This window comes from Gracilinanus agilis, chromosome 4, assembly GCF_016433145.1.
Source record: "Gracilinanus agilis isolate LMUSP501 chromosome 4, AgileGrace, whole genome shotgun sequence".
NCBI classification, from domain to species: Eukaryota; Metazoa; Chordata; class Mammalia; order Didelphimorphia; family Didelphidae; genus Gracilinanus; species Gracilinanus agilis.
This window is the reverse complement of record NC_058133.1, coordinates 122,446,333-122,467,376: the sequence shown is the minus strand read 5'-3', so window position 1 is coordinate 122,467,376 and position 21,044 is coordinate 122,446,333. Positions and strand designations below refer to the sequence as shown.

Genomic DNA, 21,044 nt, shown 5'->3' with positions numbered 1-21,044 from the left:
TGACATCCAGAAGGTGTCAAGAGAACCTCCAAAGACCTGTTAAAGTTACATATTACTACCTACTTCAGATGATTCAGAGTAAGAGTCAATAAAAACTGTTGCTAAGTGCTGGGGACACAAAGAAAAACATAGTCCCTGCCCCCCAAAGAGTTCACAATCTAGTAGAGAAAGAACACATAAAAAAAAAAAAATCTGAAAAGTAAAGGAGTCAGGTGCAGAAGCACTGTAGAGTTCTGAAGCCAGGGTGAGAAATCATCTTAAGAGGAATATGGTTTTTTTAAATAAGATTGCTTCATATTACAGGATGATGAGTTTCTAGAGATCTTGAATTCCAAGAGAGCTGCTAGGTAGAAAATTATAAGGCGAGTACCCTGGGCATCCTCTTTAAACAGTGGAAGATCTGGAAGGAATTCTCTAATGTCCACACTCCTTTTCAAATAGAGGAAGCAGGGGCCCAATAGGAAGAGAGTACTGAGGCTTAAGATGGGGGCAGCTGGGTAACTGAGTGGATTGAGAGTCAGACCCAGAGATGGGAGGTTCTGGGTTCAAATCTAGCCTCAGATACTTCCTAGCTGTGTGACCCTGGGCAAGTCAATTAACCCCCACTGCCTAGCCCTCTTCTGCCTTAGAACCAATATTCAGTATTGCTTCTAAGATGGAACTTAAGGGTTAAAAAAAAAAAGATTCAGAGTTAATTTCATCTTGCAGTGATGAGAGATTATGAAGTAGGAGAGTAGCTGAATGGGAAATGACTTTCATTTCGGGTTAACTGATATTGCCAGATGAAATCTAAAAATCACTGTCAAAAATATTAAGTCCTGTGGGCAGCTAAGTGCCTCAGTGGATGGAGAGCCAGGTCTAAATATGGGAAGTCCTAGGTTCAAATCTACCCTCAGATACTTCCTAGTTGTGTGACCCTGGGCAAGTCACTTAACCCTATTTGACCAGCCATCACTGCTCTTTTGCCTTCAAATGAATAAACAGTATTGATTCTAAAAATATAAGAGTTTTTAAAAAATCTTGGGCAAGAAAGTATAGATCTTAAAGAGGAAGATGGTGTTTTTCACTGATGCTAATGAATCGTGGTCTTTAAAAGAGAAAGGAACACTTGGAAAGGAAACTTGATTAAGAAGATAAAGTCTACAGAAGATTGTGATTTCGAGACTTTGGATGTAGAGGATCATGATAGCTGTTGCTGCCACAGCACTCTGAAATCAGAAAAGTGCTTCATAGACATCATCTTATGTAAATCTCACAATAACTGTGTGATGTGATAATAGACTTCAGAAAGAAGACAGATTTAATTCTTCTTTTGCTTATGTTCTCTGCTCTTTGAACTAAAAAACAAACACACAAACAAAAAACACTAACAAGGAGTAGAAACTTAATATAATTAAGAAGAGATAGTAGCAGAAACCTAGTTGCCTTTGATAAATTCAAGTCATATTTAAAGCCAGACATCCTGGTTATTACTGAACCACTGTTCTTGAATTGCAAAATATCACAAAGATCAGAAAAGATGGTACGGGGCTGGAGAATGGCAAAAGCTTTGATATTCTAATAAAGTAATAGTGGACTTTGCAAACTGCAGGCTTGATAAACATGCATTTTTAATATCACATTTATTTCCAGATATATTTCTCCCCTCCACCTAGCAAGCCTTTTCCTTATAACAAAAATTAAAACAGAAAAGGAAAGAAAACAATTGAGCAAAATAACCAATCCATGAGCCATGTGTGACAGCACATGCATGATATTATACATATGTAGTCTCTTCCCTTGTGCAATGAAGAAAAGCAAATACAATTTCTTAACTGTTATCCCAGACCAAGCGTGGTCTTTAGAATTTTTCAATGTTGTTTCCTTTTAATGTTGTCTGCTTTTATAATATTGTACTCATGCATTACATATATATTTTTCCTAGCTTTGCTGTTCTCTGAATTCTTCAAATTTATCATTTCTGAATTATTCTAATTTCAGCACACATAATCAAAGCAAGTCCTATATTATAAAAGGACTGATTTTTTTTTATCATTTAGACAAAGAAATGGTGATCACAAAGAACTGCTCATGCTAGACTAACCTAATTTCACCTTTTGACTAATTTACTGGGTTACTAGTAGAGCTGTAGAAAAAGAACTCTACCCACATCCAGAGAAAGAACTGTAGGAGTAGAAACACAGAAGAAAAACATTTACTTAATCACATGGTTTGATGGGAAAATGACTGGGGATGTAGACTCTGGTGCAAAAAAAAAAAATTAATAATATGGAAATAGGTCTTGATCAATGACACATGTAAAAAACCCAGTGGAATTGCTCATTGGCTATTAGACAGGAGAGAAGGAACATGAATCATGTAACCATGGAAAAATATTCCCAAATAAATAAACGAACAAACGAACGAATGAATGAGTAAATAAATAAACTTTAAAAAAAGAATCTGTGCTTGAAGAGGCAAGTAGGAGAACAATTGGCTGTACGTATCTAATAAAATGAAGATAAATGCAAAGTCTTACACTTCAATTCAGAAAGTCAACTTCACAAATACAAGGATGTAGTTATAGAGCAGTTTGTCTAAAAAAGTTTTTAAAACTTTTAGTAAATTGTAAGCTCAAAAAATCAACAATAGAGTAGCCAAAATTTCAGAAGAAAATTTTACTCCTACTGAACTCTTTCCTGATCAGACTAAATCTAAAATTCTGCATTCAGATCTGGGCAACCCATTTTAGATATTGCTATGTTACAAAATGTTCCATGGAGGGTAAGCAACCTCACAATCATAACATGTTAAGATTGGCTAAAACAAAGTGAAATAGTTTAGAGGAGAGAGCAAAATTGTCTTAATTTATTTGAAGGTCTGTATATCACACTCAAAAAGAATAAAACTTATTCTACTTGGCTACAGAGGGCAAAACTAGGAATAATGGAGGAAAGTCATAGAAGGGAAGATTTCAACTCAACATCCTGAGAGGCTGTAGAATATTACAACTAGAAATTACATTATAGGGATTGGGGAGATGGTGAAGTAAAAGATATCATCAAAGAAATGTATGACAGGAAAAAAGTGAGTCAGTAATACATAAGGAGCAAAGAATAATTGATAAATAACCTTAAGTGCTGTCCTGCCAATTACACAATGTAAAGATAACTGGAAGAAAATCTCCAAAGCACTGGGTAAGCCCAATGGAGAATCTACTGAGGATAAATTAAAGTCACAAAGGCATCAAGAATTTGCATATCAGATCAATAAAATCACAGAGTAAAGTTATCCTTACGATAATGAGTTAGACCATGATTTCACTGGTATTAGGGATACATGCTTTTAAAAAGCTAACTCCTCTAAAAATGGCATTGATTAAGCTCATATACCAAGTAAAGCAACAGAATAAAGCATAGAACAATCATATCAATTTTATTATACACCAATGTAATAAGTAATATAATTGCAACTATAAATTAGTTTCTGACAACTATAATTTCATTCTCCTGGGTGAAAAGCTGAAGTTTATTAATAACTGGAAAACAACAAAATCTAGGAGAAAAATTAGATATCTACATTATATTTTTATAAAAATTTTTTTTTAAATTTTATGAACCTATAAATAGTGGGTATAAAATTACATTTTAATTTAGAAACATGCTTAATCAAAGTATTATACTCACAGCACCAGTTTCATCTCGAAGTGTTGAAATTCTTCCACTCAGCAGGCTAGAAAGTATAAACATTAGGTTGTAGTTACATATACACATATGTATTTCTGTGTATATGCATTAATTTTAAATGTATGTGTATTTATATGTAAATATATAAACACATGTCACACACATGCATACATATTATTCCAAAGTCTTAGGGTAATTTTTTCAATTTAATTTTTCCCTAATTACAAGTAAAAACATTTTTCAAAGAATGAATCTCGAATTCTCTCTCTCCTTCCTCACCTTCCAGCCCCCAACTCTCACTGAGATGGTAAGCAATCTCATATAAATTTTACATGTGCAATCATATAAAATATTTTTCCATGTTAATCTTCCTGTGGAAGGAAACTTGAATCAAAAAACGTTAAATTGAAAAAAGTTGTTTTTTTCTGGATTCAGACCCCATTAGCTCTTTCTCTGGAAGCAGATGGTATATTTTTTTATCTTGAGCCTTTTGTGATTGTTCTGGATCATTGTATTGCTAAGAATTGCTGAATTATTCAGAGTTGTTTACTATACAATATTCCTGTCAGTGTGTACAATGTTTTTCTAGTTCTGTATTTCACTTTGTTTCAGTTTTGTCTTTCCAGGTTTTTCTGAATTCCTTTTGCTCTTCATTTCTTACAGTACAATAGTATTTTATAACACTCATTCTATAACATTCAGTCATTCCCCAATTGATCAACATCCCCTAACATTCCAATTCTTTGTCCCTACAAAAAAAAAAAAAACAGCTTTAGTTTTTGTACACTAGGTCCTTCCCCTTTTTGTTTTTTTAGTTTTGAGGTACAAACCTAGTAACAGTATTGCTGGGTCAAAATATACTGTTTTATAGCCCTGCAAGCATAGATCCAAATTGCTCTCCAGTATAACTGAATCAGTTCACAAATACCCCAATAGAGTATTGTGTGAATGGAATTAGCTCATCCTCAATCATTGTCAGACTCTAGCCATCAGAAATAATGTGACCCCCAAAACTTAGTGGGGAGGGGAAGATCAGTTACCCGCACGTGACAAAAAGTAACAAATCAAGAACAAGGGACTGCCCAAACGCCTTTTTCCTCCTTAGTGTCTCAATTTTCCCATATCCCTTCCAAGTTTTGTCATTTTCCTTTTCTGTCATAATAGCACATATGACAGGTATGGGGTGGTACCTAAGTTGTTTTAATTTCCATTTCACAAATTAATCGTGATTTAGAGCATTTTTTGCATGACTATAGAGAGCTTTAATTACTTTGTCTTAGAACTGTCTGTTCATATCCTTTGACCATTTATCCATTTGAAAAATGATGTATTCTTATATATTTGATTCATTTCTCTAGGCATATAAGAAATAAGGTCTTTATTAGAGATTTGTAAAAAAAATTTACAGCTCTATGATTAACTGTGTATTACTCTCCATCCTATTTCCCCCAATTTAGTTTCTGACCATCACCTCTCCCAATTTGCCCTGTTTTCTATCAGCCCCATTCCCCTTATCTTCTTCCCCTCCTACTTTCCTGTAGGGTAAGACAGATTGACCAACTGATTGTGTATGTTCTCCTCTCATTGAGTCAGTTATAATGAGAGTAAGGTTGGCGTGCTCCTCTCCACTCCCATCTTCCCCTTCACTGTAAAAGCTCTTTCATGTGCAACAATTAACTCCATTCTATTTTTCCCTTCCCCCTCCTTCCAATGCATTCCTCTTTCTTGTACCTTAATTTCATTTTGTTTTTTATATCACACCATCATATCCAACTCACACCCTTGTCTTCTGTCTATGCATAGTCTTTCTAACTGCTCTAACAATGATAAAGTTCTTAAGAGTTTCATCATCTTCCCATAGGAGAATCATCTTCCTATATAGGGATGTAAACATTTTAACCTTATTGTCTTTTGATTTCTTTCCTCTTTACCTTTTTATGCTTCTCTTAAGTTATATTCGAGAGTCAAATTTTCCATTCAGCTCTGATCTTTTCATTAGTAATGTTTGAAAGTTCTCTATTTCATTCAATTCAATTTTTTTCCCTCTGCAGGATTTTGCTCAGTTTTGTCCTCTGGAATATCACATTCCAAGTCTTCTGATTCTTGAATGTAGCAGCTTCTAAATCTTGTATTATTCTGACTGTGGGTCCATGATATTAAAAGTGTTTCTTTTTTGGCTGCCTGAAATATTTTCTCCTTAACCTGGGAGTTCTAGAATCTGGTTATAATATTCCTGAGATCCTTCAGGGATCTCTTTTAGGGGATAATTGATAAATTCTTTCAACTTCTATTTCACCCTCTGGTTCTAGAATATCAAAACAGTTTTCCTTAATAATGTCTTGAAAGACGTTGTGCAAGCTCTTTTTTTGTTCATGGCTTTCAGGTAGTCCAATAATTCTTAGATTATCTTTCCTGAATTTATTTTCCAGGTCATTTTTCTTTTCTTTTTGTTTCCAGTTGTTTTTTTCAATAAGATATTTTACATTTTCTTGTAATTTTTCATTCTTTTGACTTTGGTTGTTTCCTGATGTCTCATGGAGTCATTAGCTTCCACTTGCCTAATTCTAATTCTAATTTTTAAGGCATGAATATCTTGAGTGAGCTTTTGTTTTGTCCTTTTCCATTTGGTCAATTATACTTATTAAAGTTCTTTTCTTCAGTGAATTTTTGTACCTCTTTTTCTATATAGTCAATTCTGCCTTTTAAAAAGTTCTTGACTTCAGCATTTTTTTGCATATCTTTTTCATTTGGCCAATTCTGTTTTTGAAGCATTTCTTCTCTTCATTGGATTTTTGTGCCTCTTTTACCAACTGGCCTATTCTGTTTTTTTTAGGCAATTTCTTTTTATTTTAAGCAGTATTTTTGGTACCTCTTTTATCAAGCTGTTGACTCTCATTTCATGACTTTCCTATTTCGATCTCATTTCTTTTCCCAATTTTTCTTCTACCTATTTTATCTGATTTTTAAAAATCCTTTTTGAGCTCCTGCATTAATTTTTTTGAGCTTGAGAGCAACTCATATTTTTTCTTGGAGTCTTTGGATACAGCAGCATTGACTTTGTTGTCTTCTTCTGAGTTTTTGTTTTGGTCTTCCCGGTCACCAAAATAACTTTCTGTGTTGCGTTTCTTTCTTTGTTGTTTGATCATTTTCCAGCCTTTTTCTTTTAATTTAAAAAACTGTTAAACTTGGGCTTTGTAACTGTGGTGAATGGAGCACTGTTCCAAGCTTCAGGTTCTTTGTGTAGCTACCTTCAGAGCTAACCCTTGAGATCTAGCTGCTTTCAGTTCTTCAAAGGTGGTATGATAAGAAGAGATGTGTTTAATACTGTCTCAGTCTGTGCCCTTGTCTGTGAACAACCAAAAGTACTCTTTTTCTCCCTTGGAACTGTGACCATGTTCCCCCCTGCTGTGCTGTGGCCACAAGTGCTGGTATGTGCTGGTGCTCCCCCTTAACCAGCAGCCTCACCTCAGAACTGCTACCTGGATCTGTGTGTGGGCAATGCAACAAGAGTCTTGCACCCAGAGTCAGCAAAGGGACCCCTGTAATGTTCTGGGTATTTGTACAACCCCTCTTACCATTTGTGGCTGAGAGCTTTAAAAGCTTTTGCCACTGATTCAGTTACACCTCTATGGTCTTTCTACTGCTGCCTTGGAGCCTGCTTAGTTATGCTGCTTTGTACTCCACTCTTGCCTATGTAAAGTAGATCTTTCATGCTGGCTTTCTAAGTTGTTTTGGACTGAAAAATTATTTTGACCTCTAACTTTTTGTGGATTATATTGCTCCAAAATCCATTCTGAGGTGTTATCTCATAGTTTTTAAGTGGGCAATTTGGTAGCTATCAGGGGGGATCTCTGCCTATCTATTGTAGTTTTAGGCTATTAAAGTTTGAATAACATAAAAATGCACCAAGACATCTGGAATATCCTGAATATACTATTTCATTATTATACAAAGGTAACATACTTATGGAGTAACTGAATAAAATCAACCTAAAAAAAAATTCAAAGTCATGGTTAATTTCAGGTCTCCAAAAGCATTTCAGTTGTGTATTTTACTGCTTAAATGAAACTAATTGTCCTTTAATTATAAAGGTATTTATTTGACTTTCCACCTTGAAATGAAGTTCGGTTTTTATAAGCAATGCTTTATGAATAAAGTCCAGAGTAAGAACCCAGGGTTCAGTAAATTATTTTAAGTACTTATTTTAAGTACCTGGAAAATTAGTTCATTCTAGCTACAATGTGTTAAATAGGTCTTTTCCTGTTATGACAATTATATAATATATATATATAGCCACCTTCAAAAAGTCTTTTCTTATAAATAAAAATCCTTCAAAAAGTTAAATGATCAGGGGCAGCTGGGTAGCTCAGTGGATTGAGAGCCAGGCCTAGAGACAGGAGGTCCTAGGTTCAAATCTGGCCTCAGACAGTTCCCAGCTGTGTGACCCTGGGCAAGTCACTTGACCCCCATTGCCTACCCTTACCACTCTTCTGCTTTGGAGCCAATACACAGTATTGACTCCAAGACAGAAGGTAAGGGTTTAAAAAGAAAAAAAGTTAAATGATCATCTCACACACAAATGTGATTTTGGACAAGTCACTTGCAAGTCCCTGAGTCTTACTTTCCGTATTTATATAAAATAAGTAGGCTAATCTAAATAACATATAAGGTCTTTCCCAACTCAAATGCTTTAACTGTATTTTTTGGGTTTAGTGATATATTAAAATATTGACCCGCTTTCTTACAAGTGAGACTCTAAACCAAACGCTGATGAGCTACAGCCTGTACTCAGAATATATTGTCTATGATCAAAGCACTTAACATTCCATTATGAAAATCTAAGAAAAATAAAAGACTCTTCTTGAATAAGAAAAGTTTTCTTTTATTACTCTGGCAAACAATTAAAATTCTAAAAATGATTATATTCAACATATAAGTGTGAAATACCTGGAAAAAAATGAATCTGGAATCCACATAAGTGTTTGTCTTGAGGTACTGAATCTGTAATTGAAAAGTAAATCTTAATTAGAAACCAGAAAAGGTGATTTGAAATTTCACTTATATTCATGAATAGCAAATAACATTTCTCTAAAATATGTATTTACTAAATTGTACCATGGAAATAAGGGATTCAAGACAAAAGTAATTTCTAATCCATGAAACATATGTTCCTGAAGGATAAATATTGCTTCATTCTTTGTCTTTATAACCCCAGTACCTGGCATATTGCCTAGCACATTTTTGCCCAATCATGTCTGACTCTTCATGAATCCATTTGGGGTTTTCTTGTTAAAGGCAGTGGAGCAGTTTGCCATTTCCTTCTCCAGCTCATTTTACAGATGAGGAAACTGAGGAAATAGGGTTGCGTGACTTGCCCAAGGTCATATAACTAGTAAATGTTTGAGGCCAGATGTGAACTCACAAATTTGAGTCTTCAAGTCCTAGTACTCTAACCACTCTACCACCTAGCTGCCCCTACCTAATATAGCTGAGCCTAGAGTTATTCAATCATAGTTTAAAAGGGGATCTTAGAGGTCCTTATTTTATCTTTATTTTAAAGAAGGGAAATCTGAGATACAAAAGGCTTGACTTGTCCAAGGTCACACACACACAGAGGCAAAATTCAATTGAATGTCTTTTATTATACCAACTCTAATAATCTAGCTCTTTATTTTGTGTATAAATTTACTCGGATATTTTGTTAAAGAGTAGTAGTCACCTCTGATAATAGTAGCAAAAGATAAGAAATCTAAAGCAAACATCCCTAGTTTTCCTTTAATGATCTGTTTTTAAACCAAAATCAATTTATTTTAATCTTTTTTTTTTCAAAAGACTCAATCTGTATAATCTGTGTAATAATTTTTTAATTATTCCTACCTAATACATAAAGTGGCACTTCCCTCAGAAGCAATCAAACTACTAAATTAATGATCAAGAAATAATGACATCAAATAGTGGGGGAAGAAACTAGAAAGTTATTTGGCAGAAATTAGGCATAGAGAGAGATCCCATTTTGTATTTTATTATATATGTTCCAAACACATTTGCCACACACAATACAGTAACTACAAATAGAGACATATTACATCTAAATATAAAAAGTTTACAACATAAAAATGGTTGGGGAGAATTGAAAGAATAGCCTTGAACAACCATGAAGGAAAAATTCTTAGCTAAACTAATGAGAAGTGATCATAGAATATAAAATGGACAATTCTGATTACATAAAATTTAAATGGTTTCAAATGAGCAATTGCAACCTAAAATTAGAAGAGAATCCGTTAACTCATAAAAAAAAGTATAGCCATTATTTCTGATAAAGGCCTAATAATCAAATTATAGAAAATTAATAAAAAAGAACAAGAGTCATTCCCCAGTGATAAATGGTTTAACATATTTAAAAAAATTGAATTATAAGCTATCAATCATATGAAGAAAATTCAAGATCACTAATAAGAGAAATACAAATCGAAACAGCTTTCATAGTTCACTACACACCCAACAGATTGTAAAAGATGACAAAAGACAAAAAAGAGACAAACAACAAAAAAATATAAAAAGGTATTCGTAAAACTGTAGGAAACCAGAAATAGTAATGCGTTTCTGCAAAATGGAAAAAATTTGGAATGATAGTATAAGTCATGAAAATGTACATTCTCTTTGACCTAGTGGATACCACTATGACTCAATGGTACCTGCTCTAAATATATAGTTTCATCAATATCCCTCAGGTCAAAAACAAAGGGAAAAGTTCTATATATGTACAAAAGTGTTTATAGCAGTAATTTTTTTTGTATGGGGTATGTAGTAAAGAATAAAATAGAAGGTAGGTGCTCAAGAACTTGGGTCTGAAGGCTACAAGAGTAGAGAACTCCTCTGAGAAAACCCCAGAGTTGGAAGAAAGCCCAAAGGCAGGGACTTCAGAAGCTTTGAGAAGCTGAAAGAGTGAGCCAGGGTGATGTCAATCATCTCAGCACCAAGTGACTAAGCAGACAAGGGAAATCCAGGCTTTGGGTCTCGAATTCTGTTTCTGAGAGGTCAGAGAGGGTGCTGAAGAATCATTTCCTCAACTTCAAAGGAGCCAGACCCCAAGAAGGGGAGGTCAGAATGGTAACTTAAGGGAAGAAGGCCAATTACCACAACCAAAAGGCCCAGCAGGGGGTAGAATTGTAACTTGGCACACAGTCCCAAATCAGAAGTATCAAAAATTAATGCAAATCTAACTATAACTACAGGCAGAGATTCAAAGGGATGGGTTTTCTGTAAGGGATCCTAAAAATAAAGCAATATAAGAAAAATGAAATAAAACCTGCTGAAGAATAGGAGAGTAAGTAGCTTAGAAGACAAAGTGGCAAACTTTAGCCAAGTAATTAAATTAAAATGAACCAAACAGAACTCAGTGAATGCATCAGACATTAATATTAAAATAAAATCAAGATTTTAAAAATAAAAGAAAATATATATGATATTTTAAAAAATTGAACTGGAAAACAAGTCAGGAGAATTAATTTAAGAATTCCTGGCTCTATTCCCTAATAAATTGCCAAAGGATATGAAGGAATCCAATCAATAAACATATGAAAATAGTCTCAATCACAAATAGAGAAATATACATTAAATCAACTTTGAGGTTTCAACTCATATTCATAGGGCTAGAAAATATGGCAAAAGAAATAATTAATATTTGATCCAGGTACTATAGAAAACAAATTTTAACTATGTCCAAAAAGTTATTAAGCTGAGCACATCCTTTAACCTCACTATACTACCACTATTCCCATCCCCAAAGAAGATTGAAGAAAAAAAGACGTGTGTGTACAAAAAAATTTTACAGGAGTTGGGCAGCAGCTAGGTGGCTTCCATGGACTGAGAGCCGGGCCTAGAGATGGAAGGTCCTAGGTTCAAATCTGACCTCAGCCACTTCCTAGTTGTGTGACCCTGGGCAAGTCACTTGACCCCCATTGCCCAGCCCTTACCTCTCCTCTGCCTTGGAACCAATAGACAGCATTGATTCTAAGGCGGAAGGTTAAACAAATTATGGTATATGAATGTAACAGAATATTATTGTGCCATTAATAGTTAAAATTAAATTATGAGGCTACTAGTAGCTGTAGTAGCTTTATTATAACAAAGAAATGAGAGTAAAGAGAAGGAAATGTAGGAAAGAGGTAAAGAATTGCTTAGCTTAATACCCTATTTGCTGTTTGATGGATTGAAACTCACCACCAACATAGGGTTCCTTTAAGTTCCAAGCTCCCTTCAGCCAGGAGATGGAGAGAGAGAGAGAGAGAGAGAGAGAGAGAGAGAGAGAGAGAGAGAGAGAGAGAGAGAGAGAGCGTGCACTAGATTGAGCAGTGCCTTGGTCTTGCCTTAATAAGCAATTTCTTCCACCCACTAGCTCTCCCACATCACAGGAACCAATCATAGTTCCTTAATCGAATCTGTCCATTTTCTGACAACACCCATCATTTCCTAGTGCTTACTACATTAGTGCAGTATTTAATAAGGACATCGTCTGCTAATCCCCACAGCAGTTCAGTACTCCAGGACAAGATGTCTGAAAATCTCAAATCTCTTCAAGGATTATATATTTGCACCACTTCTACACCCTCCTCCTTTCCATCTTTTCTTAATATACAAAGCTATCCCAACCCCCATCTTGTTTCTTTTGAATAAAGTATACACATCCAGAGCCAGGTTCCAATCATGCATTTTATCCTATCAAGTCTCCTCCTTTGTTAGGACCCCTAGTTCACCTTGTTTGTGGCCTGTTAAACTTTGGACATTTGTGAATACAAACATGAGACCATGGTTTTACTTCTGGATCCTCTCCTAGTTTTAATTTTCTATGAATTTTTAGGAGTGGTAGTTGCTATTCTTTCTCTGAAACCACTCTCTATGGCATATAAATTTTGAGATATATACAGGGTAAAATTTTGTTTCAAAAAATCTACTTCATAAATACTAGATGGAGAAGACATTATTACTCAACAGTTCTTATGCAGCAGATATGGTGGGTTGCATTAGACTATAAGCTCAAAATGAGTCAAGAATGTGACCGAGGGGGCAGCTGGGTGGCTCAGTGGATTGAGAGACCTAGAGACGGGATGTCCTAGTTTCAAATCTGGCCACAGACACTTCCCAGCTGTGTGACCCTGAACAAGTCACTTGACCCCCATTGCCTAGCCCTTATCACTCTTCTGCCTTGGAGCCAATACACAGTATTGACTCCAAGATGAAAGGTAAGGGTTTAAAAAAAAAAAAGAATGTGACCAAATAGCCAAAAATATTAATATTTTTAAATAATTTCTAAACTGCATTGAGATATATAATATTCAAGATGAAAGAGAATAAAGGCCTGCCATATTCTGCCCACCAAAAATTAGAGAAGCTCTGACTTAAACGTTACTGAAGATTATTCTCCCCAAAATAGTAGAAACCATGCCAAATATCATTTGTAGATTTGAAATTTAGCACCTAGTAAATTTGGTATTATAGATCAGAAACTTGCCAAGAAACATGAAGTCCCCTCATAACAAATACAAATCCTTCCCAAAATATTCTTGTGTTGAGAATTCAACAAAAAATATACTGAAATTGGAGCATTTCCACAAACAAAACTGTAACCCGCCATTGTTTGGACATAACAAAGATCCATAAAAATGTAATTTGGGGGGCAGCTGGGTAGCTCAGTGGATTGAGAGCCAGGCCTAGAGCCAGGAGGTCCTAGGTTCAAGTCTGACCTCAGACACTTCCCTGCTGTGTGACCCTGGGCAAGTCACTTGACCCCCATTGCCTACCCTTACCACTCTTCCGCCTTGGAGCCAATACACAGTATTGACTCCAAGATGGAAGGTGAGGGTTTAAAAAAAATGTAATTTTTAATAGGTCACAATATCCAATGCTCAATTTCCAAGCTATGAAAAATGAAAAACATTAAAATATAAGCGGATCCCCCATACATTGGATAGATCCTCTATAGAATATTTGTTAAACTATGTTAGTTTGAAATCATGTGGTAAAGATGTCACTACAATTTCACCTAGTGGCTGGAATACTCTCACTAGAGAGAGCAAAATTCAGAATTTTTTTTGCTCATGATATTCCCTCTGCCTGGAATATTCTTATTTTTATCTCTGCAAGTCAAATTCCTATCCATCCTTGAAATCCCAGGCCATAAGCCACATAACATAAGAAGCTTCCATATCAAAAGGAATCTTTCTTTTCAGTCAATTACTATTTTTTTTTATCCCTATAAATGTAATTTGACATCTGCTTATGATAGTTAATCTTCTGGCTAGGAGGACAATCAGAAAAGGCTTCATGCAATGAAATTATGTGTTTTCTACTAGAATAGAAGCTCTATGGGAAAACAGCCTCCACCACATTCCTCTTTATGGCTCTGATGACCTCTTGCACAAGGTAAACACTCAATAAATATTTGTTTGAACTATCAATGTTGCTATTGTAACTTTTTAAAAACAGAAATCATGATTCATAGTTGTCCATGTAAAAATTTAAAGTTTTATTTTCTCTCAATCTATTAGTTTAGCACAATTAATATTTTTAGCTTAACACTGATAAATATCTGAAACTAAATGAGTTTTTAATCTCTTTATAATAGTAAATTTCTAAATTAAAGCCAAAAATCAGTAGAAACTATTTTCTACATGAAAGTTTTAATTTAGGTTCTCTGACTTAAGTCACAGTAATAACTCATTTTAAAGTCTACAAAGCCTTTAACCCACAACAACTCTGTGAAATAGATGTGTTACCACTCTTATTTTACAGATCTAGGATCCATTATCCATTTAGTACCTAAAGCCTTTTATAACCTGGCTAGAACCTACCTTTGCAAGCTTACATTACTCCCCTTTACTCCTGCAATTTAGATGAACTGTCTTTCTTACTGTACCAAACATATATCATGCCAGTTTCCATCTCTGTACATTTGGACAGGCACGCCGCCCCTCATCCTTGAAATCCATGTGTCATTCTCAGAATCCCAAATTTCCTTCAAAACTCAGCTCAAATAAGGCGTACCTTTGTGAAGCTTTTCCTGATTCTCCCCAGCCCTAAATGTTAGTGCCTCCTTCCAAAAATGACTTTGCATTTTGTATGTTGTTCCTCCAACCCACCCAACAGAATATAATCAATTTAAGGGCAAGGAGTGCTTCATTTTTCTCTATAAATCATCACCTAACTCATAGTTTGCAAATGATAAATGTCTGTTGAATGACTTTAATTTAATCAATTACTGAATCTCAATTTCCTTATCTATAAAATGGGAATTAAAATATCTGGCCTGCCTATATTATAGAGCTTTTCATAAGAACCAAATGAGATAATACTATGAAAGCCCTTTAAATGTAAAATTTTATAAAGAGGATGGTTTCAGGAAATTAAGACAATGTTTTCTCAAAAATATAAATGAGTCATAGTAACCATTCCTACCTTCACAACCCACCCCAAAGTACACACAGAATCAAAGAAGTAGAAGGGATCTTGAAAATCCTTTTCCACAACCCCTTTCATTTTAGAAAGAGTGAGACCTAAAGACAGGGCCAGTCAGCTGACTACTGAAGTGCTGAAAATAAAAATCAGTCATTCAATGTTCTCTCCATGATATTTTATAAATTGGCACATGAAGCACAAGAATAATTCAGATAGCCAGACTAATTAAATATTTATTAAATCTTTACATGAAATATTTTCAGATGAAATTAAAATTCTAATTCTAAATTGTAATGTCTAAAGAATTACACAAAAGATGTAATAGTAACTTGCATTTATGCTGCTTCTTAACGTTTACAAAGCTCTCTACATGTTGTCTTATTTGATTCTCAGAACAACCCTATGAGATAAAATGTTATTATTAGCCACTTTTTACTGAGGTGCAGAGAGACTAAGACTTTCTTAGGGTTACATACAGTTGGTAGGTGTTTGAGGTAGTCAGGTTTTCCTGATGTCAAGTCCAGGATTCTATCTACTTTGCCACCTGACTTGGTTCTCTTTGACATACTACTAAACTTTAGCTGCTTTTCCACAAAACTACTGATGTTTAAAATTATATTATTGAAATGAAGATCAAATGATGTATCAAATAGAGTGAAATCATGAATACCAATCCTTATATATCATTAAAAACTTAAAATATCCCCAGGGGAGTGAGAAGGGTAGTAAGGGGAAAAAATTCTTAGTTTTTAGTCAAACCAATGCAGAATACTGGAGAAAACTTTACAGTAATACATATTTTTTTCAATTTCTACAAATTTGTACAAAAATGTCCTAATTTCTAATAATTAAAAACTATCTCATATAAGTCCCACAACAGCCCTGCATAGTAGGTATATTAGTTATAATCTACTTAATTAAAAAGCATTTATTGAGTATCTACTATGCAACAGGCACTATGCTAAGCACTGGGGAAATAGGCATTCAGTCTAATGGAGGAGACAATTTGTGAACAACTACATACCAGTAACCTATATCTAATATAAATTGAACAGAATCTTTAGAGGGAAGACACTAGGATTAAGGGGGGCTGAAAAAGGCTTCTTGTGGAAGGTGAGATTTGTAACTGGTACAGGAAAACCAGGAGACCAAGATGAGAAGGCAAATTATTTCATACATAGGGAACAGTTAATGAAAATGCCTAGAGTAAACAAAATATTTGAAAATAAAATCAATTCTTTAAAAAATGATTATGCATGCTATCCACCCACCTAATAAAGGACTCAGAATACAGAATGAGAAATTTATTTTACTATACATATTTGTAATGGTTTTCATGGTATTTTGTTCTCAATTGGGGAGATAGGAAAATGAAAATTATTAAAACTAAATATTTTAAATAAAAATAAAGAAAATGCCTAGAGTTCAGAGTTACACTATCTTGTTAGAGGTTCATCAAGTATGTGTGTGAGGTATAGGGGTCATGGGAAAAATGTAAAATGTTCCATTTTAGAAAAAGACTGGAAAAGTAGGAGAGAAGTAGATTATGAAAAGCATTGAATGTGAAAAAGATAATTTTATATTTGATCAGGTACGTGAAAGAGGGCCACTGGAGTTTAGAGAATGGGGTGAGGGGTGACATGGTCAGACCTGCACTTTAAGAAAGAACACTTAGCTAAATGGAAGGATGGAATAGAGTGAGAAGAGAAGAGGGAGACCAATAGGAAAGCTATTTGAGTAATTGAGGCATGAGGTGATGAGCACTTGCACTAGGAAGAGAGAACAGGGTGTATGAGACAGATGTTACAAAGACAGAAATGGCAAGCTTTGGCAACTGATTGGATTGGAGAAATGAAAGAAAGTATGAATGATGCCCTGGGTGTCTGAGAGGATGACAGGGATCTTGACATTAATAGAAAAGTTTGAAAGTGGGAGAAGCATGAAGAGAAAGATAAGGAGTTCTTTTGGATATGCTAAGTAAGACATACATAGGCATAGAGTTCCAGATGTCCATCAAGCAATTAAAAATTTTAGATGAGAGGTCAGGTCTGGATAAGCAGATTTGAGAATCAGCAGCATGGAGATAATTGAATGCAGGGATGCTTTGGAGGTCACTAAGTGAAATAGTAGAGGGAGAATGAAAGAAAACCCAAGATAGCACCTTAGGGGATACCTACAATTAGAGGGCATAACTAGACTGAATATCCAGCAAAATATTAACAATCATGTATGATGATCAACTGTGAATAATAATAAGTATGTTATTAAATATATTATCAGTAAGGCAAGGATTCAGCCCAACTCCAAGAGTATCACAACAAAATGATATCCACAGACATCAAAGAACAGAATCCAAATGCAAATTGAAACATACCATTCATTCTTTTTTTCCTCCATGAATTTTTCTCTAGGGGAAGCAGTTGTCTTGTTTTAACATGAGGAACATGGAAATATGCATTAGGATAGTCTATGTACAATCTAGATTATATTACCTGCCTTCTTGGGGGAGAAAGGAGAGGGAACATGTATTGCAAAATATCAGAAAACAAATATTAAAAAATGGTGTGACATAAAAAAAGGACTAAAAAGATCAAATAGGATAGGTAGGATTAGAATAAGGACACAGAATCCTAGTGAGAACATTTTCATGAAGAGGGTAATTGATAGTGTTAAAGGCTACAGAGAAATCAAGAAGAATGAGGAGAGAAAAAGACCATTAGATATGGCTAAGAGACCAATGGTTATCTTTGGAGAGTAGTTTCAGTTGAGTGATGAGGTCAGAAGCTAAGCTGCAGAGTTAAGAAAGTGAGAGGAGAGGAAGTGTAGACATGTATTATAGAGAGCTTTCTCAAGGAGTTTAGTGATAAAAGCAAGATGCAGGACAATAACTAGCAAAGATGGATGGTTCAAGTGAAGCTTCTTTGAAGACCTGGGAAACAAATAAGGAAACTGAGGCTTTGAAAAGTTAGAAAAATTTACTCAGATATACCAGTCAACTATAGTTAGTCAGAGATGAAATCTGAACCCAAGTCTTTAAGACTTTAGACAAATTCAGGGTTCTATTCAGTGTGCTAAGTAGCAGTGTAAGAAAGACTGTCTCTTTTGTATGGTGTCTCTTCCTAAATCTTTTACCTACTTCAGCTATCATTTCAATTTTTCTCACATCTTTGTTCATGTACTTTTTTATATAACTCTTATTTTCTAAATATGACCTAATATTTAGAAAAACGAATACAAGTAAAGCCCAGAGTTTTAAGTAATAGTTTTTCAATCTTAGAACAGCACTAATATTGTGCAATTTTGATCAGTTTTATACATCTTACACTATTTCCTGCTAATACTAGACAAAACAAGAGCTGGAAGGAGCCAGATCTTTTAATCCAACCTTGTCTTATCATAGATGAGGAAACTGAAGCCCAAGGAGGTGAGACTTGCCCAAAGTCACAGAGGTAGTGTAAGAGGCAGGATTTTAATCCAGTTCCATCTTTGTAGCTATGTAAATGTGTGTTTTTAAAAATGTCCTAAATAGTTCTAAAATATTTCTACATTATATAAGTATACATAATTATTTTCATATATATTTCTATGCATACATAATTATATTTCTACAATAGGATACTTTATTTATGTAGATATTACTGTTTATTTTATTAAACATTTCAACCTAACTGCTATGCAAAGTAAATTAAAATAAGTTTAATATTACAAGGCAGAAGTTTTATTCATTTTTCCATCAAGACTAACAAACTTCACCTTTCTCATATGCTGTTCACATATGTAATCCTAAAACTTATGTTTCTGTTATATTATGCATGCAAAGCCATAAGACAAAACACTGATAAATTCCCAAAAGAGTAATAAAAAGTTTAATTTCTACAGAATCTGCCTTCACAAACTACTTAATAATTTAATTAGAATTCTATATTCACTAATGCCTAAAAACTAAAAAAGCTAGGATTAAAATGTGTGTAAAACTATGTTATTTTCTAAAAAATTAAAAGAAAAAGAAATAATATATAGTATTCATAACTCAGTTTAAAATATTCTGAAGATAGCAATATCAAGAATATAATGCTAATAATTCATCATTTGGTGACTAACCAATATCATTAATAAATATATCCTGTTAGTAGACTATAAGATTCATGAAGGTAAGAACTTTTTTCCTAATGTAAACTTTGCAGCTCACACAGGATCTAATAAGAGTGATCTGTGACACAGGAAATATTTATTCTTTGCCTATTATTTACAATTACAAGTTTTGAGGCCTGCACAGTTGTCACTTAAATAAAATATATTTTAACAATGCCAAGGTCAATTATCATTTGAGCAACCACAAAGGTTCAGTGTTTAGACAGGGATCTGAATCTAGCCGTTTTTGACTAAAAGTCTAGTGTTCTATCCATCATAACATGCCCTGTTAACTTGAAGCTCTGAAAATTTTGGAGATTAAAACTATAAGTGTGTTTTTCTTAATCAGCCTGGCCAAAATTTTATTGTATTTCAAAGTATGTTCTAATATGATTTAAAAGAGATTTCTCAGGCTTTGAAACTTATCTCGGATTGAGCATATAAAGCACATTATTATTATCCTTGAAGCTTTTGCTATTTGGCTCCAACCACGCTTCATTAACTTAATTATCCCCTTCTGTCACACAGACCTGGCAAACTCTTTTTGAGAAAAGTGACTCATAAAACATAAAACAGTATTGAACAAAAATTAAAGTCCTTTTCACATAAATCTCCCTCATTCCCCTTCAACAAGTCAGGAAAAAGACATAGTAAAAAGGTGGGTTGTGGAGTTAAGGTGCTGGAGGGACTAGAAGGAGGGTAGGGAAACTATCATCCTTTCTCCACTCGAACATCAACCAAATTATTCTTATGACCAAACCACTCAATGCATTATATCTTGCCATACTGTTCTAAAAGCTTCCTATAACTCCTTCAAACTGACAAATAGCAAGATTGTAATTAAAACACACGTTTAAGTAACACAATGCGCGATTATAGTACTCTGCATGGAAGACTACGAGATGGAAGCCTTCAAGAAAGCCGTATCCCTTTTCGAAGTAAAGTAGGGTAGTTGGTTTTAAGACAGTCAAAAGGAACAGGGGGATTGTTAGACCTCCAGTTGCAACAGTCATGCCCACAACTAAACTAATATTTCGCTCCCTCATTTTCCCCCAAGTCTCCTCTAATTTGATGCTCCCAGTTTCCCCACTAGGTTTGAGCAGGGGAGCGACATCTGGCTCCAGATCAGGGAGGACTCACAACGCCCTTCTTTTCCCCAAGGGGTAGGGAAAGCCCCGTGGTTGCCCCCTTAGTTGGGGGTGTACAACTGCATATGGTCTTCCACCTGGCCCAGCTGCCGCCTTCCCCCACCGTTCCCAGCGCCCACCTGTGAACAACCCCGTGGTAGAGCAAGGATTCCCGATCTACTCCACTCCCGCCCCCTGCAGCTCACCTGGTTCCCCCAACATTGAGCTGGATGATCTCGCCGCTGCCAGCCGCCGCCGAGGCTAAGCCACCGCTGTTTCCCCCGGCCATCTCCGGAGGCTCCGGCCGAGAGCGCTGTCCTCCCCCTCCTCCACCTCCTCCGACTCCTCCTCCAGCCAGGGCCGCTGAGCCCGGGGCGGGAGCAGGAGCGGGAGCCGGCTGGAGGGCCAGCGGGGCGGCGGCGGAGCCGATGGTGGCCGGAAGGCGGGGGAGGGGAGAGGCTGGTAGCCTGCCCCCCTGCTCAGCCACCCAAGGAGGGGGCGGCGGCGGGGCTCCGGCCCTGCCGCGGGATTCCAGTGTCCCCCTACTACTCCAAGGCCACTGCGGCCTGGGCCGCCCCCTCCAGCTGCCTTCTAGCCACCCCGCAACGCCCAGGCCGCGGCGCCTCTACCTCCCACAGAAGCGCCGCCGCCGCCGGCCCGCCTGCCG

At 35.6% G+C, this 21,044-nt stretch overlaps 1 protein-coding gene across 2 annotated transcripts in view; it reads right to left on the bottom strand.

Annotated features, from left to right (window-relative positions):
- The window catches only part of KCTD3 (potassium channel tetramerization domain containing 3), a 78,349-nt gene extending 57,683 nt beyond the window's left edge, over nucleotides 1-20,666 (bottom strand). For both annotated transcript variants that reach the window (XM_044673213.1, XM_044673215.1), the window contains exons 1-3: nucleotides 20,584-20,666; nucleotides 8,613-8,666; nucleotides 3,666-3,711 (exon numbers count right to left, since the gene is read on the bottom strand). In XM_044673213.1, coding sequence (XP_044529148.1) covers nucleotides 3,666-3,711; nucleotides 8,613-8,666; nucleotides 20,584-20,666 — 183 coding nt within the window. The remainder of the gene's footprint in view (nucleotides 1-3,665; nucleotides 3,712-8,612; nucleotides 8,667-20,583) is intronic.
- Nucleotides 20,667-21,044: the final 378 nt, after the last annotated feature.